The 10425-nt window shown below is 42.8% G+C and overlaps 1 protein-coding gene across 1 annotated transcript; it reads right to left on the bottom strand.

Moving 5' to 3' along the window:
- Positions 1–6071: 6071 nt before the first annotated feature.
- Positions 6072–8840, bottom strand: LOC136751589 (GTPase IMAP family member 7). The gene is made up of 3 exons (XM_066707314.1): positions 8612–8840; positions 8095–8151; positions 6072–7699 (listed from the first exon to the last, which is right to left on the bottom strand). Exons 1-3 carry the CDS (start codon positions 8778–8780, stop codon positions 6630–6632), a joined length of 1296 nt encoding a protein of 431 aa, XP_066563411.1. The 5' UTR covers positions 8781–8840; the 3' UTR covers positions 6072–6629.
- Between the last annotated feature and the right edge of the window lie 1585 nt (positions 8841–10425).

Here is a 10425-nt window from a genome sequence, read left to right as displayed (position 1 = left end):
GCCCTCCAATCTACCCATCTCTTCTCCTCTTCCTACATCCTCAGCTCTTCTTGCTTCTTCTCCTACATCCTCAAATCTTCTTACTCCATCTCCTCTTCCTATACCCTCTACTCCTCTCCCATTGTCTCTTTCTACCTCTTCAACTGTTCCTCTCCCTCTCCCTGTACCCTGTCCACCACCTCTCACTCTTACACCTCTTCCTTTTCCCCTTCTCATTCTTCTTCTTTGTTTTTTTTTCCTTCCCCTTTTCTAGTTGTTGTAATTAAAACAGCTGTGTAAACAATTATGAAATTTGCATTTATTGTGTTGTGTGTATTACTCATCAGTTATCAATGTGGGGCTAATTGAAAACATACCATGTGCAACTGAGCATTTAACGAATAATAGAGTTTTGTTTGTTGTGTTTGGAAAATGGTACACAAATGTATGTGATTTTGTAAAGACCAATAAAAAGAGCTGCAATTGTTTTTTCCTGATATATTAAAGTTTTGGTTGGCTGTATGAACTACTGTGAAAACATTTGAGAATTCTGTGCAGTGTTTTGAGAAAATTATGCATGTGATTTGTAATTTGTATGAAATTAAGGGAAATTTAAAATCTGTTTAGGACAATTACAAAGTGTTCAGATCACTGTGTTAACTGTTTTGAGAGCAGTTACCTGAGTTTCCATCTTGACATTTTGAGCTCTCTATGGGTGTGTGTTGCTTCTACCAAAATGTCAATGGTCTTGTTTTTATCAGTATACTATCTGGTTCCAGAATATGTCATAATTGTCAATATTTTCTGAGATTTTGTATTCCTACTCAGATCAAGTATCCCCCCACCACCTCATTTCAGAATGCAGAGGAGGGGGCATAAATGCCGGGGTGGGGGGGTATAAAAACCAAAATTTTCACATCAGAAAATGCTTCACATTGTTAGAGTCTCAGTTTTCATGGAATACCAAACACCTGGCAAACAACACAACAGTGAAGAGTATACATGGCTCGCGGTATAGTTAATTTGCTACGACATTGTAGAGCTTGGTGTGGCCTCACTCCTAGCTGTGCTAGTAGAGCAAGTGGCCACTGGTCCTGTATTGCGTGGAGGGGGAATGATCCTGCACCCCGAGCTGGGTATAGTTAGTTTGTGACATCATGGTAGAGCTTGGTGTTGCAAGTGGCTGTTCCTATGTTGTGCGGAGGGTGCATGAGCTGGCTCCTGCACCCCACGGTGTATATAGCTTGTTTGTCACGACATGGTAGAGCCCGCCTGTTGCCCTGCATTAGCTGTGCTAAGTTGGCAGGTGAAAACTGCTCCTGTGTTGCGTGAGAGGCGCATGAGCACCTTCCTGCACCCCTCAGTGTATATAGCTTGTTAATGACAGCACAGTAGAGCTGGTTGCTCTGTACTGTTCAGTTGAGCACGATTGCTCCTGTGCTGCGCGGAGGCAGCATGAATGTTCTCCTGCTGCCTGCGTTGTATACTGTTGTGTTCAGTTGTGGCAACTCCAGTGTTCTGGCTAGTCTACTGTGTATATTTATTGGAGTCTTCCAGTGGGTCTGTGGCCATGCTGCTGTGGGAGCAGAGGTCCACAGCCACAATGTAGGGTGCAAGAGTTGCTCTGATTGACCTGCGCTGTGTGTTGTAGAAGTAGATCTGTGGCCTCACTCCTAGCTGCGCTAGTAGAGCAATTGGCCTTTGCTACTGTGTAAGTGGGGGGCGTAAGAGTTGACCTCTGTAGTGCCGCTTTGTACATGCTAGTTATAGATAGTTCCCAGTGGAGTGTGATTGTGGTCCTCACTCCTGGGCAGCCCAGGTGTGGCCCCAAGGGCCACTTGCTGCCCCTGTCTGGAGCTGTGTTAGCTCCCTTATCAGCTCTCTGCCTGCTCCCTTGGGACAATTTGGTTATACAGTAACCCCTCCCCTTTGGGCAGTGCTTGGGACTTGAACAATAACGATAGGTTTGAGAATGCAACTCCTGTTATCTGAAAAAGGAAGCACAGTCCAAGGGTTGCAAGGTCACGCAGGAGTTCAAGCTCCCGGCAAAAGAGGAAGTTCATTATTATTATTATTATTTTTATTTCTTGGCAGACGCCCTTATCCAGGGCGACTTACAACATAATTCTCTGTCAGGATCTGTCATATCAGAGAAGCACCCAGTATAGACACAATGAACCCAGCTTCTTCAGTCACCTGGTTTACAGGCAGAGCACATGCACAGTCAATACCACTGATCTGCTCCTGCTCTGTTAATGGAGCCCTATCTCAGATTTAATGCCACTTGATATGATTGAAACTAGCAGTATGACCTCCTGAGTAGTAATTATAGGTTCAGTGTGTACAGGACAGGGGATTAAATATGTTAAATTAAGGAAAAGGAGTTGGGAGGAGAGGCTGTGTGTGTAAACACAGGCGTTGCTCAGTAGTGGCCTCCAGGAGGCTGCATAGCTGTTCTTCCCAATCCTGTAAATCACGTGACAGTGACAATGTGGTGTTTATTCAACCTGTGTGAATTAATGTGTGCTGTATGTTAATGACCCAGGGGGAACAGGACAGTAGTGCCAGTGTGTTCAGGAGGCCATGCTGCTGTCCTTCCCAATCCTGTAAACCACGTGACTGTGAGGAAGCTGTGTGCACCCTGCTTATAGCCAGAGCTGAACTGTAATAGTTCAGTGTGTTTTTCTGGCTACACACAGCTTCTTCACAGTCACGTGGTTTACAGGATTGGGAAGGACAGCAGCATGGCCTCCTGAGGACCAGAGCTGAGCAACATCTGCTGTTACACACTGGCACCCTGGGACACCAACTGCCATGTCTTCACAATCACGTGATTTACAGGTAGAGCACAATCAGGTGAGACCTCAGGCTGACAGTCTTTAGCCTCTGATACAGCAAACTCTAGATTTGTAGCAGCAGCATACAGGACACAGCCAGTCAAAGACAGGATTTGTTAGTCCTGCAGCGAGATCTCTGTCTCAGATCTCTCTGTTCTGGAGCTGCAGCTGTGGGGAAGGAAAGTGTCACAAGAGGGATGGCTTACATTTATAGAAGTAAGTATGGAAAGAATATTAATCCTTACAGGTGAAGTTTACTGTATAGAGGTCGATGTATTATGTTAATTTAATTTAATTCATTATTATTGAATATTTATTTGCAGCAATTGTAGATTGCAGACAGCCACACAGTTTGTTGGATTAAACACACTTAACTGTATATGGTGTAAATACAGCAGTTAAATAGCAAAGTTAGATGCTGCAGTGTACTAATTGTGCATACAGTTTAAAGAGATTAATAAAACCACAAGGTATTAACCTTGTACTTAACTGATCTATGAACTAGGTTTGTTTGTCTGTCTGTGTGTCACAATTATATGGACTATAATTATTAGAAATGTTTAAATGAACACTGCCATCATAAAGACGATTGTCTGGTACAGACTGATGGATATGTTAGTGTAATGTATTGCATGAACAGAGACATATGACACAAGTTTGAGCTTTTCCCTTTCCAGCCGTAGTGCTTATGAATTGTGAGTTAGCTTACAGCTGTGGTGACGCCCTTTAGTCCTGATGGCAGGAGGCATGTGAGTGAGTGAGTGAGTGAGACTATCAGCCCTGCTGGGCTCTGTGGGGCTTCAGCACAGTCCTGCACAGACTGTATCTGGGGAGGAGGGGTGTTGTTGGGCAAGTAGAGTGCATGTGTGATCTGTGGGGTAAATTGGTAAGTGTCCTGGGCAATAGCTGTGGAGTGTAGCAGAGGGTGATTTGTGTCCCACTACATGTATCAAAACTTTAATTTCCTATATGACTACTGACAGCTCTTATACACAAAATAGGTGAAAAATACATAAAGAGATCAATATATCAGAACATTAATACTTTTTTTAATTTTGTTTACCTATATATATATATATATCTTTATTTTTAGTGCCAGAGCTTAGAGTTGTCCTACTGGGGAACTCTGGCTCTGGGAAGAGTGCCTGTGGGAACACCATCCTGGGCAGGAGGGCGTTCCGGTCGGAGGTCAGCTCCTCTCCGGTGACCCTGCGCTGTGCCAAGGAGGAGGGAATGGTGGTTGGGAGGCGAGTGACTGTGGTGGACACCCCAGACCTGCTGGACTCTGAGACTCCACAAGAGACAGTCAAACAGCATGTGGATCAATGCCTACGCCAGGCCGCCCCCGGGCCCCACGCCTTCCTCCTGGCTGTGAGGATCGGCCGATTTACCAGGGAGGAGCAGATAGTGGTGCAGACAGTGAGGGAGCTGTTTGGTGAAGGGGCCTTGCAGCACACTGTAGTCCTGTTCACTGGTGGAGACAACCTGCAGAAGGGGGGGTTCGAAGAGTTTCTCCAGAAGAACAGAGAGCTGAGGGAGCTGCTGCAGGCGTGTGACAACAGACACCACGTCTTCAACAACGGGATCACAAGCGACCGGCAGGTCACAGAGCTCCTGGACACGATAGACAGAATGGTGCGACTCAGGGGAGGCTTTCATTACAGTAGACAGCATAAGGCATCTGAGATCCAGGGCAGGCAAGGGAAAGGATCAGATAAGGCTGCCGGTATGGCAGTCGGTGCTCTGTGTGGGGCTGTTGGTATGTTGGTATTGCAAGCTGTAGTGGGGGGGCCACCAATACAAGCTGCATTGATTGGAGCAGGATTTGGGGCCTTACTGGGAAGTAAGTTAAAAGACATAATGTAATTCATATATAAATATTAATAAAAGTTGTTGTTCATGTGAAATAGGTTGTCTTGTGTATCCTTATCAAGTCAGTGAAAGACAATGGAAGAGCTAAACTTCTATCTATCTGATCTCTGCATTCATGCAGGGCTGTGAAGCCAGCTGTAAATGTTTGGTCTGGTTACTGTTCTCTCTTCCCAAATATTATCAGAAACCAACCACTTTGAAATATAGTGGCTTTAGTTTTATAGTAGTTGTAACTCTTTTACACTACCAGTCAAAAGTTTTAGAACACATACATTTTTCCAGTTTTTATTGAAATTTAAGTTTAATTACAGTTGAATGTCTCAATGCATTCTTTCTACAATGGAAATCAAACATTGCTTGGAAAGTTCATCCCAACACTGTTGCAGAAGTTCCCACAAATGCATTGCACTTGTAGGTTGTTTTTTCTTTCATCCTTATGTCCAGTTCATCCCATATTTTGAGTCATTATCTTGCTGTAGGATGAACCCCTGACCAACTATAACTGTAATACCAGAGGGTATTGCTTGGCGCTGCAAAATGCTGTGGTAGCCGTTTTGGTTCAGGCTCACTCTGTGCAAGTCACCGACTCTGGATCCAGCAAAAGAGCCCCAGACCATCATGCTTCCTCCTCCATGTTTGACAGTTGGTGTCACACACTTAGGAATCATCCTTTCATCCATCCTGTATAAAAACCCTGCATGACGAACCGACGATTTCAAATTTTGATAAATCGGTCCATAAGACCTTCTTCCAGTCTTCAGTAGTCCACTGGCGGTGCTTCATGGCCCAGGCAAGCCTCTTTTTATTATTTTGCCATCTTAGCAATGGCTTTCTTACTGCCACTCGACCTGTCAAACCTGCAGCTCGAAGTCTTCTCTTCACAGCTGAAACTGAGACTTGCTTACTTTGACCAGTGTTAAGCTGTGCTTGAAGCTGTTGTCCTGTGACCGAGCTGTTGAGACTCAGAACCTTGTCTTCTGATTCTGTTGTGGCTTTGGGTCTGCCAGACTTCTTCCTGTCAGAGTTTCCTCCAGTTTCCAAGTGCATTTTGATGGTGTAGGAAACTGTACTTAATAACTGCTTAAATTTAAATAAAAACTGGAAAGATTTGTGTGTTCTAAAACTTTTGACCAGTATTGTATATCTGGGAATTTGGAAGAGGTATTTTTTTTTAACTCAGCTCTACTACCTCTACTACCAACACTACCAAATGAAGACACACATGCACAGCCATATACACTCACAAAAGGCTTCAGAATTGCTCCAGATGGTCTGGTGTTCACATGCTTTCTCATACACTTGCTGACAGACACACAAGACCTACTCACTCACACACACTCACACAAATTTGCACACTAAGAAATTCAGGCACCTAAAGATGTTTATTGGTTTACATTTTTCAATAATTTCCCTGTGAAAAAATAGTCACACATAAAACATTTGACCAGTAATTTCCAAAACACCTTTATCTACAAGGACACAAACTGACAATTAGTACAAATATATTTTAAATTGTACAAGACAGCGGGATGAGAGAGCTATTTATATCATTTATATATTATATAACATTGATAAGAATTCAACCTTCTATTCTTCAGGTCTCCCCTATCCTTATGCAACACCATACATCAGTCATCAAGCTAACACTAATACAAAAACAGTGCAATGAACTTGAGGGTAAACAGAGACTGAAGTTCATGACTGAATTGTCTAGATCTGCTGTGCTTTGTCTACTGCTTGTCTCTACACTTGTCAGACATCAAGAGGAGAGCAGGGAACAACCCTTGAATCAACTTGGATCAGCCCTGACTTGTTTTAGTCCAATAGAGTGCTGTTTAATGTGAATTTGTATGAAAAGTGTAAATTCACAGAGGTAAATTGTGAATTTTACAGAGGTAAGACTGATTTGTATTACTCTGATTAACTGCTTGGTGTCTTGGGTCACATGTAATTCCGGTAACGATTTAACATGTTATTCTCTTTCACTTTTTCCACCTCTGTCATTTTATAATTTACTATGTTTAGTCCTTCTAGAACAATATTTCCTGATGCTCTCATTGTTTCTGTTGCTACAGCTGTCATTTCCTGTGAGGCTGCTGCAATTGCCTCTTCTGGTCCATCTGCTGCCGCTCCTGCACTTGCTCCCACTATTCCCCCTAATAATGCTCCAGCTGTAGCCCCTAAACCTACTGCAGCTGAGGACCCAGACAATGCTGTTACAGCAGCAAATCCTATAGGACCCCCAAGCAGGGCACCTATGAATACCCCTACTGCCAACCCTGCTGATGTCTTCAGAACTTTTTGTGAAAACGTCTCTGTAGCTTCTGCCAAGACCTCCTCCGTGACTGATTTTTCTTTTTTGTTCCTCAGAATACTCTCCACCTCTTGCCTGATGCCTTCCTGTACCTTCTGGTACATCTCACTGGTGTAGCAGCCTCCTCCGTTGTCCTTGACCATCTTATCTATCTTCTTCAGGAGCTCAGTGACCTGCGTGCGGTGGCTCTTGTCTTTATTGTTGAAGACATGACAGCCACCCCCACACTTCTGGACGAGCTCCCAGAGGTGACCATTCTCCTGCACAAACTGCTCTATGGGCTTCCCTTCCAGCTGATCCCCCCTGGTGAACAGGACCATGGTGTGTCTCAGGGCCTCCTCACCAAACAGCTGCAGGATTTCTCTCACGGCTTGTTTCTCCTCCTCTGTGTATCGATCCACCTTTATCACCAGGAGGAAGGCATGGGGTCCCGGGGCAGAAAGAGCAATGCACTTGATTATCTCACGCTTGATGGTGTTTTCAAGGAGCTTTGTATCCAAGAGCCCTGGGGTGTCCACCACCGTGACCTGTCTCCTGTTAATCTGTTTTGATTTCTTTTGACAGTCCTTTGTCACTGAGTCCCCACACATTTCAGATGTGAACTGCTCTCTGCCCAGGATTGTGTTTCCTGATGCACTCTTCCCATTGCCAGTTTTCCCCAGCAGCACAATCCTCAGCTCTCTGAATGCAGAGGAGCCTGTGAAAGAGAAGTGTATCACTGATCCATTAGATCCCTTTGTTTTCTGTCTCAGATCATTTGTAATTACATTTAAAGTATGCATAAGTGGAATATTATGATTTTTGTCACTGCTGAACATTTGTGAAATAGATTTCTCAAGTGTAATACCTTTTTGCAGAAAATACAAGCAGAACAGCTAATTTAAAATGTCATGCTCTTCACCAAGTTAGTTTTCATTGTATTCAGGGTCAAAATGCAACGTAATGTAATCTTCACACTCTTAGCCCAAAACATTAGATTAGATGGGTCTACATTAACATTTTATGAATTTTACAGTTCAAAACCAGAAGTATACTTTAATTATTATTTTTATTTTACAAAAGACAAAGAATTAGATGATGAATCCATACTACCTGCTTGTGCAGTTGCAGCCGTCATGTAAATACCATTGCTGTCTTTTAATTGTCCTCCTTGGGGAAAACAAAACAAGAAACACAATGACTTCACAGTCATCATTAGCTTGAATTGTCTCTTCATACTTGACATTTTTTTAAGTAAATGTTTTAAAAGAATCAGCACAGCTAACTTATAACAATTTGCATTTTCATCCTGTTTATTTGATATTCAACATTTGCTGGCATAACAGGTCTAATTACTTTGTCACTGCTTTTCAGATTTTGTAAAAGAAAATCATTAGGAATAATATATCAGAAAATCAGTTTATTCTAAAATGTTATCCTATTAATATATCTGGACAAAAATGATTTTTCCTCAGTGACCTTCCATAACAATATACAGTAAGGGAACGTGTTCCCCTTCTAGTCAGCACTCAATACATTACAATCAAAAATAAATATAATTATATTCCTAAAATATTTGTATTCAAAAGGTTTAATTTGTTTTATTTTACAGAAAGAAATGTAGACTTACTCATACAATCACATTTGTTTCCCATTTCTGCAGAGTGGAGTGTCGATCCACTCAGTGAGTCTGTGTTACTTCTGTTGTCTATTGCCACAGTGAGGGGTACAGATGGCACTCTCACAATATGTGTACCTGCTGCTGTGCCAGCCCTTAACACACCCACTGACAGCCTCATCCAATCACACTCACAAAGGCTGGAGTTTATTACTACTCTGCACAGCTGGAACAGGGCAGCCTTCTGCATACCCAGTGATTTCCAGTAAATCATCTGTTTTAATTGAATCACTCACATAACCTCAGCAGTGGCAAGCAGTGACAAGGATGAAGTCTGTCGAGTGGTATCTGATTTCAGTTTGACACGTGTTTGCAAGACATTCAGTAACTCGATTGCTAGTGACAAGTAATTGATCCCAGAGTGCTAGCCAAAAAAGGTAGCTATATTGACACTGGCCTCGTGTAAATCAAAGCCGTTTATTCTTCAAAGTCTTCAAATCAGTGCCTTGTAGCCGTTTTAGTGGAAGCTTCACTGATCCTGTCACAACAATATTATTATTATTTTTATTATTAACAATAATAATAATAATAACTATTTATTCAGCACGTTTCTTGCTGGTGCACAAAGCACTTTACAGATGTTTTAAATAGATTAAAACAAGAAAAGGTACAATAAGAGTGATAATAAAGTCACACTAAAATACAGAGCATAAAATAAAATGACTTAAAAGGTATAAAAAGGCAAGAGGTTACTCACAGTTAAAAGCTTGTTTATAAAGTAAGTTATTTAAAGTGTTAAATAGAAGACACTGATTTAACTGCTCTAATCTCTTCAGGAGCACTGTTCCAGAGCCTAGGAGCCTTAACTAAAATGCACGACATCCTTTGGATTTTAGCTTAGAATCTGGAACTCTCAGAACACTTTGTCATTTGATCTGAGTGGCCATTTTGTAAGGGGTTAAAAGCTCAGGAATGTAATTGGGGCTATTATTATTATTATTATTATTATTATTATTATTTATTTTTATTTTTTTTCTTGGCAGATGCCCTTATCCAGGGCGACTTACAACATAAGTGCAAAAATACAGAGAAGTACAAGGCATCAATCATTACAAGTTCAATTTAACTAAAACCTAGAAATTCAAAATAATACATTTTACAAATTCCAATTTACAATTTACAGAAGTACAGTAAGAGACTTCCTACATCCTGGACGGTAAAAGCTAAGTGCTGTCAAGATGTAGGGTTACAGACGAGGGCTACGGGAAAGGGAGCAAGGAGGAAAACATTCAAGAACGTGAGGAGCATAATAAGCTGAAGTGCTATCTAGCAGGGATAGAGGACTAATATTACAAGTGCTGTGGGAAGAGATGCGTCTTGAGTAAGCGCCGGGATGAGGTCAAGGACTCTGCTGTTTTGACTTCGGTGGGCAGGTCGTTCCACCACTTAGGGGCCAGGGATGAGAAGGAGCGGCTCTGGAGGAAGGAGAGTGGAGAGGAGGCAGAGTTAGTCTTCTGGCACTGGAGGAGCGCAGTGGTCTGGAGGGGATGTATGGAGAGACGAGTGACTGAAGGTAGCTTGGTGCAGTGTGGTCGAGACAGCGGTAGGTAAGGGTCAGTGTCTTGAACTGAATGCGTGCCGCTATCGGGAGCCAGTTGGGGGAGCGGAGCAGTGGTGTAGCGTGTGCGAATCATGGCAGAGAGACACCAGACGAGCCACAGAGTTCTGGATGAGCTGGAGTGGGTGGGTAGTAGATACAGGCAGGCCGGCCAGGAGGGAGTTGCAGTAGTCCAGGCGGGAGAGGACCAGGGACTGGACGAGCAGCT

This window comes from Amia ocellicauda, chromosome 6 (assembly GCF_036373705.1).
Source record: "Amia ocellicauda isolate fAmiCal2 chromosome 6, fAmiCal2.hap1, whole genome shotgun sequence".
Lineage (NCBI taxonomy): Eukaryota > Metazoa > Chordata > Actinopteri > Amiiformes > Amiidae > Amia > Amia ocellicauda.
Note: the sequence above shows the minus strand (reverse complement) of the source record. Positions and strands in the feature narration are given on the sequence as shown.